The 27,804-nt window shown below is 38.5% G+C and overlaps 1 protein-coding gene across 1 annotated transcript; it reads right to left on the bottom strand.

Moving 5' to 3' along the window:
- Window positions 1-1,927: 1,927 nt before the first annotated feature.
- Window positions 1,928-26,026, bottom strand: LOC149016064 (serine/threonine-protein kinase MPS1-like). The gene is given in 7 exon segments (XM_089157206.1): window positions 1,928-2,548; window positions 2,550-2,762; window positions 2,847-3,008; window positions 20,497-20,697; window positions 23,933-24,984; window positions 25,092-25,466; window positions 25,622-26,026. Coding segments are annotated over 7 exon segments (2,529 nt in total). The 5' UTR covers window positions 25,800-26,026; the 3' UTR covers window positions 1,928-2,200.
- Window positions 26,027-27,804: the final 1,778 nt, after the last annotated feature.

The following is a 27,804-nucleotide window of genomic DNA, read 5'->3' as shown; positions in this document are numbered from 1 at the left end:
CGGTTGACGTTGATTAAATCTGTCCTTTACGGCATTATTGGGTATTGGGTGCAGTGTTTTAAGTTACCTCAGACGGTGGTACATTCCTTGGAATGATCCATGGCTCGCTTCTTATGGTGGGGTGCTAGAGAAAGTGGGTCAATAAAAGTTTCTTGGCAAAAGATCTGCAGACCTTTTAAGGAAGGTGGCTTGGGCATCAAGGATATTTCCAATTGGAATTTGGCAGCCTTGGCGAAGCAAATTTGGCTCATATGCATGAATTTGCCATCTCTGTGGCAAACCTTTGTTCGACATAGATGGTTGAAGAAGAACACTATTTGGTCCCTTCCTCTGCCGAGTCGATGTTCTTTCTCTCTTCGGGCCATATTGAAGGTTAGATCACTGATTATTCATAAGATTCGATACTTAGTGCATGACGGATCCACCATATCAACTTGGTTTGATCCATGGTTGGAATCGGGTCCACTATATAGCCCTGGGTTGTTGGTGTCTACTGCGGTTGGCAGGGAGCCTCATTCTCGCGTTTAAGACTTGATAGGTGATCATGAAATGTGGAATGGAGAGGTAAATGATCCTGTGATTCGTGACAAGTGGCTTGAAATTTCTAAGACGCCCATATTTCGTCGTTTGGAGGGGGACAAGCTAGTGTGGACAGCCAGTTCTTCAGGTGATTTCACTATTAGTTCGGCTTATAGTATGCTTCGTCAAGCAAGTGAAGAAGTGGCTTGGTATAATGTGATTTGGTCTTCTAAAAATCCAAAACGATTCGCTTTTGTTGCTTGGCTAGCCTGCCTTGAGCGCCTTCCTACCAAGGACCGATTAATCTCATGGGGTAAGAATATTGACCCAACTTGCTCATTATGCCAATCGGTAGAAGAATCGCATGCTCATATCTTCTTCTCCTGTCCTTTCTCGTTTGGTGTTTGGAGCCGTCTCATGATCCTTCATGGGCTCAAGGATCCAAGTCCTCTCTTGTGGGCAGAAGCCTTGCAATGGTGCATTGAGCATTTCAGGGGATCCGATAGCTTGAATGATGTGAGACGATTCAGCTTTGTAACCATGATTTACTTTTTGTGGCAGGAAAGGAATAATCGTACCTTTCAGAAGGGCTCTCAGAGTGACCTTGACATCTTTTACTTAGTGGCTAAGATGACCCGATTACGGTTTCAATTTGCAAAGCTAGCGGTGGAGGATTGCCCGAGACATAGACAATTCTTCTCTAGTTGGGGTATTTCGGTTTCTTTTGCTCAGGTTAAGAGTTTTGTTCATTATTGGTTACCACCGCCATGGGGTTGGGTCCTAATCAACTGTGATGGTTCTCTCCGGGGACATATTGGAGGGTATGATGCTATGGCTCGAAATTGCAAAGGTGATGTTATTTTTGCTTGTTCTGGTGGCTGTGCTAATGTGGGTGATTTTCATGCTGAGATGCTTGCAATTCGGTGTGGCTTGCAATTTGCACAGCAATACGGCTGCAATAAGGTTTTGGTGCATTCAGACTCCGAAGTGGCAATTAGGACTTTACTGGGTACTTACCGCCCACATTGGGGGATACTACACATTGTTGAGGATATTCTTCACTTGAAATCCTTGTTTCAGGAGTATATTTTGGTGCATGGTGTTAGGGAGACTAATAGGTGCGCGGATTTTTTAGCCGGATTGGCAACGTCGGACCAAGAAATTTTGTTGGATCCTCTCTCTTTGCTTGCTCAGTTCTCTCAATATGTTGTAGAAGAGCAACAAGGTCGTAGGTTCTTTAGAACCTAATCCTGTATTATTGTTTGTATTCTATTTATTTCTATTAATATAAAGTCTCATTTTCTCAAAAAAAAAAAAAATAATAAATAAAAAAAAAAAATAAAAAAAAAAAAAAATGACCATTAGAATGAAAGATGCAGTACTGAAGCATTACATGACAGCATGGATGAAACTAAGGTGGACACAAACAAGAGCATTCCTCCTCAACAAAAAACTACACAAGCAAAATGGAACTTAATAAATGCAATACAGATACTAGTTACTCTTTCATTCTTTGGCAAACCCAGTGTAAACTCTTTACATTATTCGTTAAACCACAACATGAAATGGCACCAATAACTACAAGGGGTAAAATAGGGAATGGTCTTCACAAAACAATAACCTTTTCCCTTTTGCAAAGAGATTACATCACATTAGCAGATTATCACTGTAGTTTTAAATCTTACTCCTTTCCAAGGCTTGCTATGTGTTGCTGCAGTTGATTGCAAAGCCTTGAAATTTTTGAGAGCAACTCACAATGTTGATCTTGAGATGTCAATAGAGAACCTGGGTCTGTTAGGATTTGTTGAAGCTGAGAAAATAGAGTAGACATTTTGTGATCATTTCCATACCCTTCAGCCATTAGCTGAAGCAGTTTACAGTTTTGAGACGATGACGGTGATAGCTGCGATGGTACAGGAGGCACAAGGAAGGGGTGTTGAAGTAGTTGGGGTATCCGCCACCTTTCATTGCGATCCCATGCAAGACACTTCTTCATTAGGTCAAGCAGCAAAGGATTTGAAACTGGCCCAATAAACAATCTCGTGATTTGGATCAGTTATGACTTTGAACTTAGCCCAGAATGTCTTGTATTCTGCAAATGGAGTCTTCCCATATACCATTTGATAAAGAATGCATCCAAGGGACCAGATATCTGATGGTCGACCACACTTGATTGTGTTTCCATTTGCATCATCCTCATTACACATGAATGCTTCTGGAGACATGTAACTCAGTGTACCCACCTACAGTTGCGAATCTAATTAATTGACAGACAAGAAAAGTCTCAAAAAAGTGTTTATGGGGACAGGAAATATAAAGATTATCACCTGTGAATCTCGTTGGATGTTGGTCGTATCACTCATTATGGCTTTAGCAATTCCAAAGTCAATCAATTTAAGTGAACCTTTAACAAGAAGGAAGTTAGCTGGTTTCAAGTCTGAGTGTACAATGCGTTCTTCATGTATTGTATTTACTGCTTGAAGTATTTGCTGAAGGATGTGAACATGTCAATATTTTCCAGAAAGAGAACCGCATTTTGCCCATTTGCAGGGCTTGCAAAAGATTAGATATGTCAATCAAACATCATGTACAGATAGATATGCTAATGTGATGTTATACTTTAAACTGACAAAAGTTATACTTGGTCTGTTGCACACATGAATGCAAATTCCTAAAGTTTAGCAAGCTATTATTCATAACAGTACAGAAACACAATTCTTCAAAATGTTGTCTTCCACAGGTAGATCATACAGCAACCACTACTGCCAAGGCTCACTGAACCACGCTGAAATTAAAGAACACAGACACAACTGTCAACACATTTATTATCCATCCATCAAAAGAAACATATATGATCTCCATCTCTTTTCACAAGCTTAGAAATAAGCAGGATGCTGGATAACACTTTCCCAAAGATCCAACCCTAATAAGATAAAAGAAATTTATCACTGCACATATACCAGTGGGATGCTGAGAGCCTGAGAGAATATCTTTCATTTTCCCAACAATATCACTCTTTTTTTTTTTTTTTGGATGAATAAATGAATATAATATAAACATCCCGAAGGGAAGAAGAAAGTACAAGGGGGGAAGAAAAAGGGAACCAGGCTAAGAAGGCCTCAAAGAAACTAACAAAGAGCTATCTAGACCCTGGGTAACAACAATGAGCCTGTTCCTTGGGGAGTCCACGAGAGATTTGTGAGGCAAAAAGGAAATCCTAGAGCTGACATCATTACATATGGCTTTCCAAATCTGATCTGAGGAACAGGGTTTGGTGGTCCATCTACGAAAGTTACACTCCATCCAAATGTGCGAGAGGCAGGCTCCTAGAAGTTCTCTATGGTGTTGGCGATGAAGAGCCTCCAAATGGAGAAGCAAACCATCAGCAATCAATGTCCAGGGGCTGAGGGCACCTAGATCTAGGACAAATAGAGGAATGGGCACATATCCAAATAGGACAAGAGAAGGGACAGACAAAAAAAAAGGTGCGGGGTGGTCTCAACCTCATAACAGAAGATACATGAGGGGCTGACCAAGAAAAAGCGGTGGATAAGAAGGGATCGGGTGCGAAGGCAGAGGAAGAGGGCTTTCCAAACAGTAAAGGCTTGATGGGAGATGTTTCCCTTGAACCAAGCAAGCTTGGACCAAGGGACTGAGGGGATGGGCTACGGATATGGTTCCAAGCAGCAGTGGAGAAAAGGAAGTTTTCTGAGGGGAGCCAGAGGAGTTGGTCACAAGGGGGAGGAGAAGTGGGGATGGGGGGAGAAGGAACCAACAAGGTTAAGCTCCTGATGGAAGGTGGAGGGGGGGGGGTCCAAGATCCGTCACTAAGGAAGTGAGAGACAGGGCAGAGTTTGGGGATGCCAAAGGACTAGACTGCTCTGGCACCAAGGACATGATAGAGAATCCCAAGAGGATGCCAGGGATCAAACTGAAGGAAATGTTGGATCCATTGGCGATTGAGAAAGACATAGTAGAGAGGGCAAGGGGGTGAAGGGAAAGGAGTTTCTTCAAAGTGCAAGAGGAGTTGGAAGGGGGAGAAGCAGACCAGAAGGAGTTATTCATTAAGAGGTACGAATAAACCCAGTCAACCCAAATGGAGCTTTCCTTGGAGGAAATTCTCTAGATGAGCTTGAGAAGCCCCGCAATATTGAAATCTTCAATTCTGCAAATGCTGAGGCCTCCTTCAGATATATCAATAGGCCTAAATAAAAATTCAATTAAAATGCCCTAATCACATCCTACAATAAGGAAGTTGATGAAGTATATAAGATGTTTTAGAAGTAACCCCTGTTATCACAATTCCATATTTCAAAAAAGGGGGGAGGGGGACACAAGAAGCCTGGATTGATGAAGAACTACGTGTCCTTCACATGTCTCCCAGTAATGGAGGTAAGAATTTTAAGATTCTTTACGCACACAAAAACACACAACAGCAGCAACAACAACCACCACCTGAAAAAAGGAGAATTAAAAGATTTTAGTTTCTGAAGATAATGAACCAAAGACATTGGTATCCTGGGATGTCCAAAACTATTAAAATTAATAACTGTTAACTTTAAAAGTTTATGGATTGCTGTCACTTGCTTTCCCCTAAGGACCTAAACAGACAGAAATAATACTCTTTCTAGTCCTTCTCTGTAAAATGCTAGAGAAAACTTAGTTGATATACTATGTAGACCTACTGGCAACTAAAACAGATAACATAACTGTAGGAAAAAGGAATGCTTCTTGGCCATGTGGCTCCTCTGCCCAAACACAAAGAGCATGCGTAATTCCTGCCCCTCCCTTCTGAAAAAAATGCCCCTGCATATGCTCCAATGGCCCACCACTGGTGCAGAGGCTACACAACCAAACAGTGATCTCTTGCTCAATAACTGATTAATTTTTTATTGACATGACACATTCTTTCCACAGTCAATGAAGATCTGTCACTAGGCTGATCGGGTCAATTAAATAGTCTTACACTTGGCTACAGTTCTTCACTCAACTACACTAAAATCTTACATAAAGTACGTCACTTCAAAATGAACAAAATGTAACTGCAGCTAAATTCTGTACAACACCCCCATGGAATCCTAGTGTGCCGTCTCCGGTATTTTTTTTCCCGAAACTACATGCAGTACACAAATTTTAACCTCACAATGAATTATGAGTTCTATCATACTTGCTGAGAGAAAACTATCACGTCTATTTATGTCACACACTTTATATATAATAACTGGTAAGTGCTTACAGATTCCAATGTGTCACTACAATGTACTATTTATATAGTTTTGTTCAGAAATTCCATTGACAAAAAGATTCCTTTATCAGGTTTCAATGTTTCTTTGACTCTGATATCTATCCTCGATTTAGAATACATATTCTCAACATTGTTTTGGCTTATGTCAGTGTTCAGTAATAAAATCAGCTTTTTCATACAGGAATGGTATTAAAAAAATTAAATGCACCAATAACTACCAAAAAAAAACAAATTGAACACAAACCTGATGTCAGAAAGCCCTCTTCTTTCTTTGCCATTTTCAGTTACAGGTTTAAAAAATAAATTTAGAGGTCCATTATGGTAAATCTGAATAAGATGCAAAAACTGGTTGTACATCCCTGACTTTGAAGTGTTGATGATTTCTAATGCAGCACAACCAGCTACCCGTCACACTACAGTAGCATGAACAGTAACCTAGGAGATTATTCTTCCTATTCAGCAGGCCCCAAGTCCAGCTTGTAGTTAGATAAAGTAGGAGTTTGTTTTTCGGAGTTTTAAAAAGAATGTAAGATTTTCTCATTTATTTATTAGGATAATTATGTAAATTAGATTTTGAATTTGATTAGGATATTTAGCATGTGTTTTAGTTAGCTTCAGATTGCCAGGATTCCTACTATAATTGTGTTCTTATTGAAGTACGTCTCTTTCACTACTTGAACACTTCTAATCATCTCATTGAGGATGGAATAGAAAAGATGAATCAAAGTAATGTAACCCGGGGTCTAGGTTAGACCTTCTAGGTTAATAAGAACCAGCAAATAATTGAGCTCTCAATGCGGTTAAGTTTATTTATGGGATGGTTTGGAGAAGAATCTTGAGTAATGGTGGTTTAACAAAGCTGAATGGTTTGGGTTTGTGTATGTTTGTGATAATTATAACTATGGGATACCCTATGGGATGGTTTTGGTGAAGAAAAGGATAATATATTGTGTATCATGGTTCTAGGAAGGGAATGGCAAGGGATTGGATAAACTAAGGTTTGTAAGAAAATGGATGGGGTACATTGGGATTGATATGAAAAGGGAAGGATGAATTAGGGTTAATATGGGTATGGTTTTGGGATGATTTGGATAAGTAACGGATAATTCGAGCGGAGAAAAATTTCTAGGTGAGATGTATTAGGGATTTATCAATTACAGAAAGGGTGGGAAAGGATTGGGAAGTCTACAGTTAAGGGAAAAGAAAGAGGAAGCTTGCGGTTGGGAAAATTGGGTGAGTCACTGAGTCTTGGATGAAATCTTGAATCTTCTTCTTCTTGGTCTTTCCTTTCTTTTTCTTCTTCTCCTTCTTTCTTTTTTTTTTTTTTTTTTCTTCTTCTTTTTCCCGCGAGAAAAGAAGAAAAAGAAGGGGGAGGGGGGGGGGGGGGGGAGGAAGGGGGGGTTGGTTTCTTCCGGAAGAAAAAGGCGCAAGGAGGAGATGAATAGGGGGGGGGGGGGCCGTCGCCGGGGGGGGGGAGGGCTGCGGAGGTTTGGGGGGGCTGGGATAGGTTGTGATTGAGGGGGAAGGGCTGTACTTACTTGGAGAGAGGGGCTGCTGCTGTGAGATTAAGAAGGATGCTAGATTTGCTGGAATTTGCTGAATTGCCCAAAGAATTACTCTTCATCCCAGGCTACAAGGGTTCCTCCCCAATGGCCCAAGCCTCTGATTTATTCAATAACTCCAACTTAACTCTTATTAGAGGGGCTATTTATAGCCTTACAACTTAACATTTATTTGGGCTCAACTTGGACTCTAACTAATTAATTAGACATGGACTCTAACTAGAGAATCCAATTAGGATTAAAATTCCCTTTACAACTCAATACTGTTGAGAAAGCCGATTGCGGTAGAATGGCTTATTGATCAATGTGATCTCAAGCCCCTATTTATAATAAGTGGAAAGAACACTATTACATAAATACCCTTACTTGGGTAACAAAAAATAGAAATTTACATGAACACAAACTCTAATTGAACTCCTAGTAGAATCCAACACTCCCCCTCAAGTTGAGGCATAGATATTAGTCATCCCAACTTGCCTACAATAAGAAGGAAATCTCCTTTTTTAAAACCCTTAGTGAAAACATCTGCCACTTGATCTTTGGACCTCACAAAAGGCATGCAAATAAGCTCTTGTTCTAGCTTTCCTTTGACAAAAAACCTATCAATTTCAATGTGCTTAGTTTGATCATGTTGCACAAGATTATTAGCAATACTAATAGCAGCCTTGTTGTCACAATATAGCATCATATGGTTTGGAACTTGGACTTCAATATCTTATAGCAAGTCTTTCAACCATAGTAGCTCACAAACTCCACAAACCATAGCTCTATATTCAGCTTCGGTACTGGATAAAGCTACCACATTCTGTTTCTTACTTCTCCAAATAACTAGATTACCTCCAATAAAGATACAGTAACCTGAAATTGACTTCCTGTCTGGAGATCCCGCCTAGTCTGCATCAGTGTATGCTTCAACTATTAGATTATCAGTGGGTGACAAAAGTATTCCTTTTCCAGGAGTTTCCTTCAAATATTGTAGTATTTTGCTAACAGCATTCATATGAACTAAATATGGATCATGCATGAATTGGCTCACTATCCCCATGGCATAAGCGATGTCTAGCCTGGTGTGGGATAAGTAAATAAGCTTCCCTATCGGCCTTTGGTATCTTCCTTTGTCCACTGGTTCTCCCTCTTTTTCTTTAAGTTTAGCTCCAGCTTCAATAGAGGTATCAACTGCTTTACACCCCAACATTCCCACTTTTAATAATAAATCTAGGACATATTTTCTTCAAGATAGGAATATACCCTTCTTTGATCGAGCCACCTCAATCCCTAAAAAAGTATTGTAACTTTCCTAGATCTTTAATTTTGAACTCTCTGCCAAGAAAGTCCTTCAACCTTTGAATTTCTTCACCATCATTCCCGCGATGACAATATCGTCCACATAAACAATAAGACGTGTGATGTTAGTACCTGACTTTTTGACAAATAATGTATGATCAACATTACTTTGATTGTACCCAATAGAAGTCATTGCCTTCAGGAGACGTCCAAACCAGCATCTAGGAGACTATTTTAACCCATAAATTGACCTCTTCAACCGACAAACTTTCCCTATAGTATTGTCATCGGAGAAACCATGTGGGATTTTCATATAGACTTCTTTCTCTAACTTCCCATGTAAGAAGGCATTCTTTACATCTAGTTGGTACAAGTTTCAGTATTTGTTCACAGTTACAGACAACAGAACTCTAACAGTGTTTAGTTTCGCAACAGGGGCAAAAGTCTCTTGATAATCAACCCCATAAGTCTAGGTAAACCCCTTTGCAACTAGTCTAGCCTTCAACTTGTTGATTGATCCATCCATATTTTGCTTAACCACAAACACCCATTTGCAGCCCACTGATTGTTTTTCCTACCAACTTTTAGGAACAGATATAGATGATAGAGGATATAAAAGCACGACAAGAGTCAGACAAAGAGTCATAAGAGACATATTTAGCTATGTGATGTTGAGTACAAGATCTGACTCCTTTTCTAACAGGAATAGGAAGATCGAAAGAAGATACCTCAAGGGGAACAGGAGAATCTGATTCTGGAGCAGGAGATTGAAGTGGTAATGTGTCACATTTCTCCACCTGCTTTAGCTAGTTGTAATTCTTCATCTAATAAGTTTGCACCCCCTTATTTTGGTCAATCTTGTTGTGAAAGACCTCAATAGTGTGCCTCACAGGAGTGGTCTCCCTCTGACCAGGTTCTTCACATGGTTCGGGAAACGGAGGGGGAGAATTCGAGTCCTCAAGTATACTGGTTGAAGTCTCCCCCTGGACAGGAAACACTTCTTGAACTCCTAAGTTGTGTTGTGGTGGTATTGATAGAGAGGTCTAAAGTTGGAAAGAGCACCTCTCCTATAGGAATCTCCCATTGGATAGGTGTATAGTAAGGGCAAGACTCATTAAAAATGACATCCATAGAGACATGGTTTTCTTAGAAGAAGGATGATAACATTTGTACCCTTTCTGAGTAGCTAAATACCTTAGAAAAATGCACCGTAGGCCGTGGGGAGCCAGCTTACTTTGATGGTTTGTGATTCTGGCATAACAAACACATTCAAAAACCTTTAAGGGGGTAATAAAATAAGAGGTTCCCTTGAGAAGCTTATTAGGACATTTAAAACCAAGTATCCTACTGGGCATCTTATTTATAAAGTAAGAGGCAATGAATATAGCATCACTCTAGTATTAGTCAGAGACATTCATAGCAATCATAAGGGAACGGAATATCTCTAAAAGATGCCGATTCTTCCTTTCAGCAACCCCATTTTGGGCAGTTGTATCAACACAATTGGTCTGGTGTATTATGCCAGAGTTAGAGAGATATCTCTGAAATTCACCATCAATATACTCTATGCCATTGTTAGTGCGAAGGATCTTCACAATGGCATTGAAACGAATCTTAATCATATTATAAAAATCACGAAAACATAAAAAAACCTCATTTTTTTATGTTTTAAAAGAAAAATCCATGTAGAACAAGAGTGACAATCAATAAAAGTAACAAAATACCTATGGCCAGTAATAGACACACGTTGGCAAGGACCCCACACATTAGTATGAATTAGTCCAAAAATAATAGATTTTCTATTATGAAGAGAAGGTAAATAAGTAAAACGAATCTGCTTCACAAAAATGCCAAGCTTCACAAAAAAATTCATCCTTTTTACAAGAAACTAAATTGGGAAATACTTTCTTAAGAGTCCTTATAGGGGGGTGACCTAGCCTACGGTGCCACTATTGAAGGTCTGATATTACCGAATGGACCTGATTAAAAGATGCAGTCAGAGCAGAAGTAAATCCTCCAATTGGCTCCAACAAATAAAGTATATAGTCTATTTACCACGTCCAATCTCCTTCCCCGTTACTAGATCCTGGAAGACACAGTAAGATGGGGAAAAAATCACTTTACAATTCAAGTCATGTGTAAGACTATTGGTAGAGAGAAAGTTAGTAGAGAAAGAGGGAACGCGTAAAACTATAGACAAAGAAAGTGATGGAGAATGTTGAATGGTCCCTTTTCCAACAATAGAAGAATAGGAGCCATTAGCAATTCAAAGTTTATCTTTTCCGAAAATTGGAGCATAATGTAACAAAAAAATGATTAACCTGTCATATGATTTGTGGCTCCTGTATCAATGATCCAAGGAGCAGAAACTGAAGAGACACGATAGTCTATAAAAGTTTACCTAAAGTAGCAAGGTATGAGTTGGTATGGGTAGTGGAGGAAGCAATAGTAGAGGTTGTACCAGCAGTAGAAGACTGTAGAATGCGCCGCAGAGTAGCTAACTCCTGTGAAAAACCAATGTCGACAGAGGGTGTTGTGGAAACTGTCTCAGAAAGATTAGCTTTCGGTTTTCCCCTTCTTTGTGCTCTTTTTTGCTCAAAATTAGCAGGATTCCCATGGAGCTTCCAACAATTGGCCTTAAGATGATATGTTTTGTGACAGTGCTCACACTTGACAATCTCTTAAGCCGAATCAGATTTAGTGCTAACAGACTGTAAGGCTGACTCCATAATAGGAGCATGAAGCATGGCTAATCGACGGCTTTCCTCTCATTGAACAAGGGCATAAGACCATTCTAGTGTAGGAAAGGAAGAATGAATTAATACTTGCACTTTGATCTAATCATACTCCACATTCAAGCTTGCCAAGAAGTGATATACCCGAATCTTATCAACGTGCTTCCTATAAGTAGTCAGTAGTCACATCATCTGGATTAGTGGGGTGATAATGCCCATAATAATCCAACTATTGCTAAAGAGATCGCAACTTAGCATAATATTGGGCCATAGTCAGATCCTTTTAGGTAGTTTCATGAAGCTTCTTTTGTAATTCATAAACCTGTGCATCATTCCCCAACCTGCCCATATGTTTCAGTAGTAGCCTTCCAGATTTGGGATGCAGTATAAAATAATAGGTATCCACGGGCAATATTTGGATTCATGGAATTCAAAAGGAATGACATAATAAGAGAGTCATTCATGATCCATTTATCCTGTGAAACACCTGTGGTAGTACGTTTGATAGTGGAGCCCGTAATGTGTCCAACAAGTCATCTTCCAGCAATAGTCATGTAAGCAGATCGATACCATATCAAATAATTTGTTCCATCAAATCTTACCGAAAGAGGATGAAAAGTGAGGTAAGGTTTGGAGCCAGTGGAAGCAGTAGTACCATTGGTAGTTGTCATATTGAAAAAATTGTCTTGCAGTTCTTCAATTTTCACCCTTTCAAAAATAGTTGAAACGTCACAGAATGCAATAGCCAAACCACGATTCAAAATGTGCATATAAGGAACCCCATGTTTCTTTCTTTTTCTTCTTTTCTTTTCTTTCTTTCTTTCTTTCTTTCTTCTTCTTCTTCTTTTTTTATTTTTTTATTTTTTTAATATGGGAAATTACAAATAAGCCCCTAGAAAAACTGAATTTGCAAATAAGTCCTTGAAACAATGCACATTTACACATAGGTCCATAAAACTATGCAAATTTACAAATGAGTCCCTAAAACTATGTAAATTTACAAACAAGCCCATGAAACTAGGCAAATTTACAAATAAATCTCTGAAACTATGCAAATATACAAATAAGAACCTGAAAATATGCAAATTTACCAACAAAACCCCTGAAACATCAGTATTTTTTTCTTTTTTGTTTTTTGGTAATAGAATCACATGTAAGGAGGGAAAAAACCTAAATATGGTTCGAATAAAGTTGGGATGTTAATTCAAGGATTGAAATAGTTTTTAAGAAGCTTCTCATTTCAGACAAAGAGTTTTAGACAAAGAGGAAAAAAATCAGAGGAAGGAACAAGATACTATGATCGATGGTTCAAAAAGTAACTCACTGCTGTGATGGGTGTTGCAGGTCAAGGCAACAGTGGCTGCAGTTAATCTCAGGTCGATGGTGGCTGCAGGTTAGGTTTCAAGGCTGTGATGGGTGTTGCAGGTCAAGGCGATAGTGGCTGCAGTTAATCTCAGGTCGATGGTGGTGTAGCAGCTGTAAGTTTGCGATGCAGCAGCGACAAGTTTGCGATAGCCTGTTGCGGCGGTGGTTCTTCTTCTCTTCTTCTTTCTCTCTTTTTTCCGTCTGTTCTTGTTCTTCCCTAATTGTCTCAAGGCTTTGATGCCATGTTGAGAAAGCCTATTGTGGTAGAATGGCTTATTGATCAATGTGATCTCAAGCCCTATATTTATAATAAAGTGGAAAAAACACTATTACATAAATACCCTTACTTTGATAACAAGAAATAGAAATTTACATGAACACAAACTCTAATAGAGTTGAACTCCTATTAGAACTCAACCAACAAATACCAATCATAGGAGTCTTCTAAATAAACTTGCAAAATACATAGGTAATTATCCAAAAGGAATCTTTTTCAATTAGATTCCAACTGGAACTCTTAACTAGACTAGGACTCCGTCATAATTTCAACCGATAATTCTCTGCAAAATCCAAAAAAGAAGACGAAATGCAAAAAATTTCATCCTAGTACCATATTTTGACCGAAACATGTGGGGATTTCGGGCAAAATGACACAAAATCCTTGTTTCGGCTGAAAATGATACATGCAGATTTATAAAATGCATGTTTTCAACGGAATATGCGAAATTCCGACACTTTCTACAAGTTTTACCAGAAATCATTTCGAGCCATTTCTTGGTTTTTCTTGAGTTTTTTTTTTTTTTTTGGTTTGTCTCCTCATTTCACCTCGTTTTAGCAACTCCTTTGCATTCCTACTCCACTCTTGCTCCTCCATTGTTGAGTTTTTGAGAATCTAACAATGTGAGTTAACTAACTTTCCCATTTTTTGTTTTTGTTTTGTTTATGCCTCAAACCAACTCAGTTGTATTCAAATTAATGTATGTTTAGTCTAGAGAGTTGATCTATGATTGTGTGGATTTAAAATTAATTTTTGGATGTTGCTACTTTTTTTATTTTTATGTGTTTTAAAATTATTTTCTAAAACAGTTATATTCCTAAAATACACATGTATATACTCATGTATGAGCTTTAAATTGATGAATGAGAGACACCATCACTTGATCTATGTTGTGATGTTGAATCAGATTTTTTTGTTGTTAATTATTAATTGTAATCATTTAAAATATATTAAAATCTTTTTATTAATTATTTAAACATTAAAAGAATACTATTTAATTTCTGTTATATATTTAAAAATAGGAGATTATTTATGAAAGCATGAATGTAATTTTTTGAGCTTTATGCAATGCTTTTTAAGATACTTAGTGAGTAATTCTTGTATTAGGCACTCTCTTTAAGGATATCGGACATAGCTTGGCAATAGAGAAGGCTAGTGACAGCTGATAGGAAGAAGAGTGAGTGCAATTATTGCAAGAAACAGATAGGAGGAGGTGAGGCTGCTAGATTGAAGGTGCATCTAGCTAAGGAAAGTAGGAATGTAACAAGATGCCCCAAGGTGCCTGCAGAGATCAAGAAGGCAATTGCCTCATACTTGGCTATTGGAAAGCAAAGAGGAAAGAGAAGAGAATACAGAGGGAGAAGTTCGAGGATGCATGCCTAGATGACCTCCCAGACCTACAAGAACAGGACTTGATCTAGAGGAGCTAGGAGAGTATGGATGTGAGCCTGATTTAAGAGTCTACATAGATGAGAAGGGGATAATGATGAGTAGGGTGTAGGTGAAGATGGATCATATGCGGAGGTAGCAGATGGCTATGAGTTGTGGTTTCTCTAGGAAGCCAAGAGGTAAATGGGAAGTAGCTTGGGAGGCCCTATGAGGAGGACTTAAGAGTGTGAGAGAGGAGATTCGTACGCCACAAGCCCCAACGGGGCGAGCTTCATCAACACATGCTACAAATCCAGATGTTGATATTCTTTGTACAGATTCGACCCTATTTAGAAAGACTGGGTATTAGCAAAAAAAGTTGAAGCATTTGTGGGGAAGCGTGAAGGAGAAAGTGGGGATGGCTTTTTCTAAATGGGCATTGTACCATAGCATTCTAGCACATGCAACCCAGGGGCCCCACTACAAGGATATGATTAAGGAAACAAGTTGGGCTAGGAGGGGCATATAGGGCCCACTGCACATGAGATCTATAATGTGAACCTACCTAGGCATAAACAGGATTTGAATGATTATATTGAAGGAATGCAGTCTATGTGGGCTCACTAGGGAGTGACAGTTATGTGTGATGGTTGGACTGGTCCCATTAGACAATCTATCATCAATTTCTTATTGAACTGTGATGGGAGGATAGTGTTCCTCAAGTTAGTGGATGCATCCAGTGAGAAGAAGGATGCAAAATACATTTACAAATTATTGAAGCAAGTGGTGAAGGAGGTTGGAGTGGAAAATATGGTCTAGATTGTGACAGATAATGGCTCTAAATATAAGAGAGCTACGATAAAGATGGAAGAGAACCCAAGGTATCAAAACATGCTTTTACTTCTAGTCTTCTAGTACTAATTTTAATTTTTAAATATATGCATACATACTAGATGTTCATTACTAATTTGGAAATGCTTACTTGGACAAATATAAACTTTTTTGGACTCCATGTGCTACTTATTGCATTAACCTCATGCTAAAAGACATGCAAGTGCCTCTTGTGAAGAAAGTGGTGGAGGAAGCAAAACATGTGAGCACTTTCATCTATAACCATTCCTTTGCACTAAAAATGATGAGGCACCGTTGTCAAGGTGAGTTGGTGAGGCTAGGAATTACCGGATTTGCAACCAATTGGATTGCACTGCCAGTGATCTATCAATAAAGGGAGCAAAAAAGGGGCTTTGCTCCCCTTCACAGTATAAAGAAAGAAACAATGGTCGAAGTTTAAACCGCTTGTAGTGGTTCCCCATAGAAAAGATCATGAAAGAGGCGAACAGAGCTTTAAGAGGAAGAAGGTTGACCTTAGGACCATGTTTGCATCGAAGGAGTGGTTTAATTGCGAGGTTTCTTCAACCACAATAGTGTGGAGAGCCCAAAATACCATACTGAGTGATACCTTCTAGAATAATGTGAAGATTGTTGTGATGCTTGAGCTTGTGGTGCATGTGTTGAGAATGTTAGATTAGTAGAGAAGACCTACTCTACCACACATATGGGCTATAGTGGACTTGATGCAGAAGTAGGTTGCTCAGATCCACCCATTCGGCAACCAAAGAGTCCTCAATATCATCCGCAACAGATGGGAGAAGTAGTTGAACCATCCACTACATACGGATAGTGAGTTATTAAGTCTATTGGTGGACTTAACTTCCATTTTATTATCAAGCTATTCCCTCTTATTCTTGTTTTTCGTTGCACAACATACTATCTAAATCCCAAGTACCACTATAAAGACATGCCTGGGATGAGGCAAAACTCGATAGATGTCATCTAAACTGTAGTGGAGATGATGGAACCGGATCCATCCAAAAAAGCAATCATCATTATGGAGGTGAGATGGAGATAATTCACAATTCGTAGTTTCATAATAAGTTAAAGTATTAACTTAGATATTGTTTTTACTTCATTTTAAATTAAGGCATTCAGGGATGCTACTAGGAGTTTCGGTCGCTTTGTGGCCATATCAGGACGGGATTCCAGCTTTGGGGGTAAGTTAAGCCATTATGTATTTAATTATTTATATTCTACCTTTTAGTTACTTGCTTAAGTATTGACTTCAAGCCTATGTTTTTTGCAGCTGAATGTTGGTTGCAATATGGTCATGACTCAACCCACCTAACGATGATTGCATGTAGAGTGCTCTAACAAACATGTTATACCTGTAAGTGTGAGCGGAATTAGAGAGCCTTCAACCTCATCCACTCAAAGAGGCATAACCGATTGGGTGTGAAATGTCTAGAAGACCATGTTGGCGTGCACTATAATATGAGAATAAAGGAGGATCATATTAGACAAGAGATGGACAGAAAGAATAACATGATCGAGTTGGCCGGGATCTTTGAGCTGGAGGAGGATGATGAGGACCCACTATTTGATTGGATATGGAAAGAGGACAATTGGTGATGGATGAGGAGAGAGGTCATCCCAACAGACACATTGCAAAGCAGATGGGGGTTGATGTGGATGACTTCTTGGCCTATGAGGGGAGTGCACATGCAGCACCCACTCGTCCCTTCCTGCCATACCCCAGTGTATCCACCCCCAGTGAAGATTTGATTGTGTGGTCGGAGACCGAGAATGACGCATCAACTCGGGCATCCCCACACGATGATGATAATGATGCTGGAGGTGACGGAGGGCATGATGACAATGAGAATGTTGGACCTCGTGATTAGGATTCAGCTGATCCTAGGGAGAGACCACCACCACCAGCAGTAGGTGACAGTGAGGGACGAGGAGGTTTACCACCAAGATACACTGGTAAGAGTCAGCTCACCTATGCAATAAAGACTTCTCTAATAGACCAAACTCCCAACTAGACTCAACTTATGACTCACAATAGGAAAGAGTTTAGTTAATGATATGTGGGGATCAACCCTAAAGTTTGGGATCATTCTAATGGTTAGATATGTGTAGATCTAAGAAGGAAATTTGAGTTTTCTGGACAGTACGAAAATAAAAAGCGAAAGAAAAACGAATTTAGAAGTTCAAAAGAAGAATTGGGTATAGGGATGGTTCAACTTACAATTTCATAACAGAACAGTAGGTTAAATTGATGATAAGAAGAATTGATCTTGTTAGAAATTCAAGTAACATTAAGGAGAAGAAAGTGCATAAGAGAGCAAGAGAAAAGGGCCCGCCCGGTGGGGGGAGGATGTTATATTCATTGACAACAAGCCACCAAGAAAACAAAACTCAAAATTCAATTCATGACTCAACTAAACAATTACATCTATTATAGCCAGCTAGCTGACATAGTTTTAAACGCAAACTAGGAACAAATAAAAAAAACTGACTCCAAAAATAGGCTCATATACTAAAATGGAAAGGCTTAGCTAATTACTTGAGCTATTAGGTAATCTAGACTGACTAGGAAAATGAAAAAAATAAAGAAAACAGACTCAAAACAGGACTCCAACCAAACTAATGAAATAAATCTAGTTTCCTACTTTCAACCATATTTTACGCCCATCGAATTGGCCAGTTACAAAGTAAACCCATAGAACCAATGGCCAAGACATGTATGACCCAATCCTGAACCATATTTCCAAGGAAAGAAGCCCAATTTGGTGATGATTTTGCATCAAACCACCCTGAAATATTCCCTAACACTCCAATAGTTTAAACCCTCAAACAAGTCCTAGAATAGAATTTAGAGATTCAGAATTTTGGGAGTCTTGATGATAGACATTAGGGTGTTTTACCACTATAAGGCCTGCCAGGAAAGAAGAATCAGGATCCCAAAATTCAGATTGTAGATGCTACTCCAGATCTTTCTTTAGGGTTATTTTTAAGTTGACTATTTTGATGAAACAACCATAGATGCCCTTTTCAATTTAAGCCTTATTGAAATGCCCAGGCCCCATCAAGTGCATGTTCCAGAGGTGCCAATGAGTCTGCTTACTAGGAGTTGGCTCCTAAAATCCTATTAGAGAAGCCCAACAAGCAACACCCCCACCCTAACATCTTAAAGCAAAATAAATAAATAAAAACCCAGCATACAAGGGCAGGAGATAACCCACAAGAAGGAACAAACTTGTGATCTGCTGTAGGGGAGATAGGGTAGCATGGTTCCTTCTTCCTGACATGTCTGACACATATCCAACACTGGTTGGATTATTTTCCTCTGGAATCAACCCGGGGTTTGAAAGATATGGGTGTTAGGCCTTCATTCCACATGTTTATGTGGTCATGGGCCTGAAATTGAGAATCTAGACCAAGTACGAAAATAGATTAGTTAATTAGTATAATTGGTTTAATAATGTTCAGTTAGTTAGGAACTCTAGTCCAAATATAACTCCTTTCTTTGTTTGTTAAGAGTCCTATTGCCACTAGAAATCTAGGATTTTTGTTATAGCCTAGTCAGTTCGATGGAAGGCTACCCTTTGAAATTTTTTTCAATAAAGTTATTCTCAGTTTCAAGTCCCTTTGTGTGTTTTGCTGCAACAACAATGTTTTATTAAATTTGGTAGATCCAGGATTGAAGAAACATTGAGGCCCATGATGAACTCAAGCCTGGTTCCTTCTTGTGGCTGAAGGATTGACTTTTAAATATCCATCTCCACTTGATCCAAGCATCTTTAAGGCCCCCACCAAACATCTGGCAACCAACAATCCATTCCCTAACCTATCACCTTTTTATTCTGTTTGAAATCCTCAACCTCAAGTTCCATTCCCTTCTTTTCCCTCCAAAAGCAAGACTCGATTCAAGTTTCATTCCACTCCATCGTCATTAGGTACCCCTATGCTATCAAAATCTCTAGTATTCCCCCACCCACCCTCCCCCAATTACCCTATTTTCTTGACTTTGTTCAAACCTAACTCTTTTCCCCTGAAACCAAATCTAACCACCCCATATGTGATAAATGGGAGTTTTCACATAGACCCAGAACATCCTTTTACCATTTTTTCATCTCATTACAACCCATATCCAAAAACAATCCCCATGGCCCATTACCAAAATTTCAAGAAACCGTTTCTTGGCCCCATTTGAGTTGGTTCTCTTAAAAGATCATGGAAGAACCAAAGAACTAGCCCTCATTCAATTGAGGCTACACTAGTGACTTTCATGTACAAAGGACGGGCATCCATAACCAATTTTACCCCTTGGCTTCCAGAATCTGGATCCATTTTCTGCAGGCAATTCAAAAAGAATGAGACTTTTCCCAAGGATGTAAATCACCTAATTCTGTTCTGGCATCTTACCATTAAGGAAAGAAGATAGAATTCATTTTGAAGGCAGTCCTTATTGCCATTATATGGTGTAGTCGGTCAGCAGCAGCATAAAAGCCTGATTCTGGACATGCATCTGATGCTAAGGTGGTTATTGACAAGATCACCATTAAGGTAGCTTGTTAGGCAGCTACTATGATGCCTCATCAGATGTTCTTCTGCTGTTGTTCAGAGATCCATATTATTTTGTATCACTTTCACATGAGAAAATAGTTTATCAGATTTGAAGGCCTCCCCTAAAATGTTTCTCAACTTGAAATGATTGTTGCCAACATGTTAACCAGGAGCATCAGGAACACAGGGTATGGTCAGATTATAATCATCATATTACAATGAGGTAATGCTTTCTTTTCATCCATTGGGAAAAGATTCATTCAGAGCTGAAATATTCAACCTTGAGTTTCAAGTTGAAGGGCATTTTGCAAATGAGTTGAAGAGGAAGGATATTATAGATTTTCACATATTCTAAGGCAGACTCTTCCCTTGCTTCCAATTTGGAATTTGGATTGCTCTTTCAAATGGATACCTAGGGCAGAAAAAATAAATCAACCAGGGAAAATGAGGTAATTCATTGTCAGGAGTCCCCGAAAGGAACATGAGAATTTTTCAGTATTTATCAGGCAGATTAGGAACAAATAAGGCACAGAACGCTCGTCTCAAAAAAGCAAGCAGCCAGCCCATAGATATCTTGCCAGCATTCTGAGTAACTTCTTGTAGAAGGAAGATACATACATATATATATATATATATATATATAGAGAGAGAGAGAGAGAGAGAGAAGAGAGAATTCTCACAACTTCTCTCACAGTAATAACCACAAATTGAAAAATGGTGCTGACAGGTTACCTGCCAATAGAAACGGAGCCAATTCTCATCCATGAACCAATTGGAACTATCCATCTCTTTCCACTTCTGTGACAGCATATGAGCCAAATCAATTTCTCCATATTCAAGAACCATGTAAATGTACCCATCATCCTTGATTCTGCCATCTTTTATATTCATTGAACCATTCATGACTTCCTCAAGCAATCTTTTATCTGTCACCTAGAAAGGAAAATGAGGATTTAGATGTATTTGGACAAAGATTGTCTGCGGGGCCAAGGAAATCTGTTACAAACTGATATAAAACACTCAAGCTAAGCTAAAAATTCTTCCAACCAATAGCTCAGTATGAAAGTAACCCTAACTGACTAAAGATCTGCATAAATGAAAGGAAAGCATCCAAATATATACAGGATAGATAGATATGAGGGTAACCATTAATATAAACCATGTAGTCCTATCTCCTGCCATAATATAGGCACATCAAACAGGCTTACAATAAAAGAAACTCATTTGACCATACTCCCAATATATATGTACAGTACACCCAATTATGCAGATCCAACACCTATATGGGCATCTAATTAGTTGCACAAGCCTGGGATTGGGTCATATAGAAGTTGGATCCTTTATTCCAAGGGTTTACTTGGTAGGTTACCAAGGTGATATGTGAATTTAAGTTTAATAACTTGGTAATTGACTAATTTCTATAGAGGTCATGTGACCACTTAAAATTCCAATGACAACTAGAATTAGCTGTTCCACTTTATGTGAAGGTCAAACAAGTCTCCTACATTTTAAATATGATTTTAATTAACAAAAGACATTCAAGACGAGGTTCCTTGGTGTATGCATTTTGCTGATGATATTGTGCTGATAGGTGAGACTTAAGTAGGGATTAATACCATGTTAGAATCATTGAGAGCAACTTTGGAATCAAAAGGCTTTAAACTAAGTAGAACGAAGACATAATATCTAGTTTGTAACTTCGGTAGTGATCGGGCAGACGATAAGATGATAGGGAGATTCCTCAAAGCAATTGTTTTAGGTACCTTGGTTCAATCATAAATAAAAAAGGTGATATAGAGGATGATATTTCCCAAAGAATAAAAAAGGGTGGATGAAGTGTAGCAAAAATGAGGATGCCAAGATGGATGAGTGGCAAAATTAGGAAGGATAAGATAAGGAATGATTATATAAGAGTAGCTTCGCTAAGTGATAAGCTATGAGAAAGTCGTTTGAGGTGGCACGGTCATGTTCAATGGAAGCCTATAAATGCCCCTGTTGTGAAATAATTCAGATTGAAGGAATTAGAAGAGCTAGGGGTAGACCTAAGATAACCTCAAGAGAATTGAAAAGAAAGGATATGCATAGCTTAGGCTTGTATCTAGCATGGCCTCAATCAAAGCTAAAGGAAAGAATCCATGTAGCCAACCCATTTAGTTGGGACAAGGCTTGTTGTTGTTTAATTAGTTACCAAGTCCTAGTTCATTTCCCAAGTCTAGTAGGAATTCTAACTACGTTCGGATTTTTGTTAGTTTCTATTTCAAGTTTTAGTATAGTTTGTTATACCATTTCCTTTTTCAAGTCAACTTTGTAAGAACATTATTTTCACCCCCTCAAGCGAAGAACAAAGATACAATCCTAGAATTATAGTTTTTGAACCCAGTTATTCCTTTCGTGGACAGCTTTCTCTTCTGGAGAGGTCAATCTTGTGTTGTACTAGTGGATCAAAACCCAAGATTGGTGTTCAGGAATCCTAATGTCATAAATTGACTATGGAACCCGTCCTTAGAGATCTGCCACTAAAAGCTGATGTCTTGGAAAGGAGATCACATCCCCATACCCCCATCCATCTTTACCATTGAACTTTTACTTTTGTTTTTGGAGATCCTCATTCATAAGGATGTACCTACAATCCATGTACACCATTGGAACCCTCCCAAATTCATCCCACAATACCTCCAAATCATAACCTACCTTGCTGCCCCATCTAACCAACATAAACCCTAAGTTTCAGGTTCAAACAAGCTGCTGTTTTGCAAACATGCAACTTCTTGAAGGAAATACACAAGGTGCATTATACTACCCAGCCCAATCCGACCATTGGATCTTTATCCCCTTTGGACTTTATCATCCAAACAAAACCGTTTGAATCGGGTTGCAATCTGAGCAGACCATCTTCTTGAAATTAGCCTTCTACCATTCAGTCCTATTCCTACTAGGAACCTCTAGTTTCCAACTGAGCTGATTCTAATTGAGATCATCCAAAAACTGGCCGTTATTTGATCCCGTTCAACCTAGGGTTACATTAACCAAGCAACCCAAGGATTGTTTCCAGACAGACCACTCCACAAAAGTAAGCCTATTTTCCTTAAATTGTTTACATCAATTCAGCCAACTTGGAAAAAACTTTGAAGACATTGCAGCATCAGATAAGACATACAGAGGCATTCTTCAATCTGAGGAGATGTGGCAAACCAGCAGTGTATTCCAATTTCCACCAGTGTGAGGAACTGATGTGGCAAAAATCCAAGCGAAGGAGGTGAATTCCCCTTCTCCAAGACAAAACTGGCGAAATAGGCAAGTTTTGGTCGAAATTACAAAAAGATGTAATTAATTGTAATATTTTTTGTTGTTTCACCAAAATGAAACAAAAAGTTAGGAAAATGCAAACCAAACAATGATGCTTGGTGATTCATCTAAAAGCCCATCTTTTAAGGATTGTGCCTTGTCCTCCAATTTTACAACGTAATAATTATGATTTACGAATTACGTCAAACTAATTGTGCTATGGCCTACATTTGTTTCAATATCTAAGTAATGACTTTCACATTTTATCCTTCAACTAGTGTTGAATTCATAAAAAAATATCTCTCCCCTCTCTCCGAGCTCACTTTTAGGTGATTCTATGATCATATAGATACAAGGTATACTCACTGTGGAAGCTCCGGCCTTTGTGGGACTGGGGAGGATCATACCGTACACAGCCTTAAACCCACTTTGTGGGGAGGCTAATTCTAGTGAAATAAAAATGTGACCACGTGATCACAATGAAGCAACCTCATTATTGCATCAAGTTCCACCATCCATGTTCATTCAGATAAAAGTCATTTAAACTCTAGTTAAGAGTGAAAGTTAAGTTTTTTTTCTTTTTTTCATAACTTCTTTTTTTTAATTTATTTAGAATTCAATTTGAATTCTACTATCTAATTCCTAATTCTAATACTAATGGAATAGAAAACTATTGATGCATGTATTTTATGACATTTACAATCTGATAATAGTGACATTGCCATACTACTTGGATTGAAAAATGTCAAGTCACCTTTGCCAAAATTAGAAGTAAAGACATAACAGCATTGAAAAGCATTAGACCAGGGGCATCTTTAGCATGAGATAAATAAAAATATTCAAATCATGGAAATACAATGTATGTGATTACACAGTTTGATACCTCGTAGTCAATAAGTTGAATGATGTTGCTTTTTCCCTTCAGCTTGTTTAGATACTCAATCTCCTGGCAAAACCCAAATGCAGTAGAATAATCACGACCTTTAAGCTTGATCCTCTTAAGGGCATAGATTGTACAATCAGCTGAAATGACTTTGTAGACCTCACTACTTCCTCCACTTCCAATCTTGCCAAGCTTTTGGTAGAGTTTCCCATTAACTCTAAAGAACAAATCTGCCTCATTCCTTTTACGAACAGATGTCCCTTTTCCACTTGAAGCCTTTTCTGTTTTTTCTGATTTGGAAGGTTCCAATTTCTCATTTAAACATGAGTTTCCTAATGATGGAGCCTGATAAATTACATGACGATCATCACCCAAAATCCCTTTTTCCTTCTTAGGATTATCATCATACTGAGAATCCTTTCCATGGTCAACTTGTGCATCATGTGGCAGCTCACATTCCTTAGCAAAACTGCTTTGTTGAACATTCAACAGGCCACGATCATTTACTCTAAATGCAGGATCACAAGCAAATGCAGATGCTTGTTTCGGAACATCTTTCTGGTCTACTAATATCTCACTTTTCTGCTGAAATGTAGAACAAGGCTTCACAGCATCCCCCTGAGCTGTCGGTTGAGGATTTCCCTTAAGATCTTCACAAGATTCCATTTCTACATGAGAACTGCTATCTCGAAGACAAGAGGTGTGGGTTGTTGAACTCGGTATCGGCGCAGATGATGAATGGACTGGTGTTGTGGTTGCACATGTTGACACAAGAGAGGATTGAATCATGGGTTGGCCGATGTCCTTTGCAGTAAATGCCATTAATCGATGCTGCTGGTCCTGGTGCAATGCACTTCTTTTTGCCAGCAATGAAGAAATTCCACCATCAGACCTCAAGCTGGTATCTAAAACTTTTTGCTGCTTCAAGTGGTGATCATTAGCAGTAGATGTCTCAACCTGACTGCTTCCAATCCACTCCATTTCTGTTAATGCAAGAGAACTCAAATGAGATGACAAGTTGTCTACTTCAGTGGCCATCAGTTCATCGGCCCCTGCATAAACAGAACCATGGGTACAAGACATGTAGCAGCAAAAGCTGCTTAAGATAATAATTATTGTAACTGTAACTAATTCCTATTTCCAAGTATAGGTTACTCACTCTGGGGATCCATATTGCTGCCTAAGGGAACTTGAACTTTCTTTGGACCAACAACCGCAGGGAGGCATTGAGATACTCCATTATCACTGAGGCCATCAAGATCAAGTTTTTCTTGATGTCCCTTAACACCATGTGGTTCCATTTCTGGGTCATGGGCTTGTGTGACAGTTGCCGAAATGGAAGGAAGCGTAGTTGATGAATCATCAGGAACTTGTACAGCAACAGCTACCTTATTTTCCCACTCAGCAATCAAATCCTGCGTTGCATTAGTCTGTTTAGATGACACCGCATCTTGAAACATCTCATTCCCCTTTTCTGGTTCTCTCTGGGATACCAGTACACGCCTCGGTCGTAGCCTTTCAGGCTGCATTGTACCTGAAAATCAACATAAATAAGAAGAACCCTAAATTACCTTTTTAACTTTTTACGAGCTACGAACTAAAAGAAATGAAACCCTAAATTCCAAGTTCAACAACTACATATGCTTAGACTTAAATGAAAATTTTGAAATCCAAGAGCAGGAGATTTACCAAAAGGCCTGTGACGCTTGAGAGCGGCTCGTACATGCTGAACAAAATCTGGGGTTGAAGATGATGAGGATGTAGATGATGAAGATGTTGATGTTGACGACGAAGAGAAGGCGTGAGAGAGACGGGAAAGGGAATGCGAAGTTGTAGGTGGCGCAGGAGGATTAGCCTCCCTATCCATGGCAGTATCTAGATGGCATCTCGGAACTGAGAGTGGGAAGAGAAGCAAAGAAAGACTGAAAAGATTTGGAGTTTCAGATATGGAAGTCTTGGTTTCTGATTCATGAGAAATAGAATTGATTCAGTGAGGTATGGACTGTGAACAGGATCAGTACACAGAGGACGTCAGAGACGGAAAGCCGGAAAGGGCTTTGACATACTCAGGCAGCACAGAAAGAGTACACAAGTTTGAATAGCTCATTGGCGCCGTTTGTCATTTAATTTTGGATTATTATTTATTTATTTATTTTAAATTAAGGTTATCCCAGGCCAGCTTATGAGGACTTAGACTACACCGTCGTCATAGCTTTTGCATATAACTCAAAAATAAGAAAAATATATAAAGCAGGATTTGCCACTAAGCCACGAGGGAACTCAAAATTCAAAATTATTTTTGATTAAATAGAAACTTATATTAGGTTGTGTTTGGTTACGCAATTACGTGGAATCAGCTTTTAGGGAATCATGATTCAAATTTTTAAAAGCCATTTGGTTTAGAAATGATTTATAACCATACAATTTCATGGAATCATTTGATTCTATATTTTAGTATAAATGAGGTGATTTTAAAACACCACAATAGGTAGTTTTCATTTAGAATTACTAAAATAAAGCATACATATTTAAGGGATTGATTTCACGAAATCGAAATCGCACCCCATCATGAAAAAAATAACTTTGAAAACCTTCTTCATCTTCTCCTTTGCAAGCCCTAACATGAAAAAAAAACAAGGATAATTACTATTGTCCCCTTGTATTTTAGTTTAACTACTAAAGAAATCGTGCTTCTTATGAAATTACTATTGCCCATTCATTTCTATTGTGTTAAAAGATATTGTTACATAATAACACCTTTGTACCGTCAAAAAAAAAAAAAGATATTGTTGTTATGATTATTTGATATCCATTTTGTTCTTTTAGAATTAAGAAGCCAAAAGATAATACTATTTCCGTTTATTGGGTGGGGGGCATGTAAAATCCCAATTTTTCCTAGCTTATTTCACGAATGGCCTATGTTTATTATGTTCGTTTCTTGTAATTATTTAATCTTCTAAGGTTGTCATACTATGCAATTTTTCTTCACTTCTAGTTTATTTGAAACCTTAAACATTAAGATTTTTGGGAATTGACAGCTTTATATTAAGGGTGAGACTTTTACATATATTATAGGAATCATCGAATTTGTGATCTCTTCACTAAGAAATGCTAGTTGATAGTACAACCCTTAATGGTGTTTACATTTTTTAGTCTAGAATTAAAAAGAAAAAAGTTTTTTTTTCTTGTTGTTGGAATAGTATTGCATACTGTAACTTGGAGGAACAAAGTGTGATACTATCGTACAAGCTCTTAGTAAAGTGTATTATAATAGCTTTTCATTACAAACTTAAACACCACCAAATATAGGAAAGACAAGGCCTATCCCTTGTGGAGGGTTCAATTTTGTTTGTGCCAACATCAGGAGGAGGTAGGGACTAATATTTCATAAATAGAAAAAAGGCTAGAAGGAAATTTTCAAAATGTCGGAAAAAGAAAGGGAGAAATATAAAAAAAAATTAGAGGATGAGAGGGCAGTGCTAATACTTCACACAGCAAGGGGTCAAAGGAAAATTTTTAAAAATTTGAAGATTGAAGGAGAAAATTTTAAAAAAAAATGGAAGGGGTGGCTCCTAAGAATCGTACATCAGATATGCCCTTTATGTTATAGTTTGGCATAGGGCAGCACGAGGTGACTGAAAAACACGAACATTTAAATTTTATATTTTATTGCAACCTGATGGAGCTTGAATAAATTTAAATTGTTTATTTTGGATCCATAGGTATACAAGGTCCACATCCTTTGTAAACCTGGAAAGGCAACCACTCTTTTTTTCGAATCTGAAGAGTCTATATATAGGGTGGGGAGAATATTACTAATATAGTTGTCGGTGCAAACCCAAGACCTCCCGTGGAAGTTCGGCTTTTAACCG

The sequence above is a fragment of the Hakea prostrata genome, chromosome 5 (genome assembly GCF_041222555.1).
Source record: "Hakea prostrata isolate BN-2017 chromosome 5, UWA_Hpros_2, whole genome shotgun sequence".
Classification (NCBI taxonomy): Eukaryota; Viridiplantae; Streptophyta; class Magnoliopsida; order Proteales; family Proteaceae; genus Hakea; species Hakea prostrata.
The sequence above is the reverse complement of the archived record's forward strand: the minus strand, read 5'-3'. Positions and strand labels throughout refer to the sequence as shown.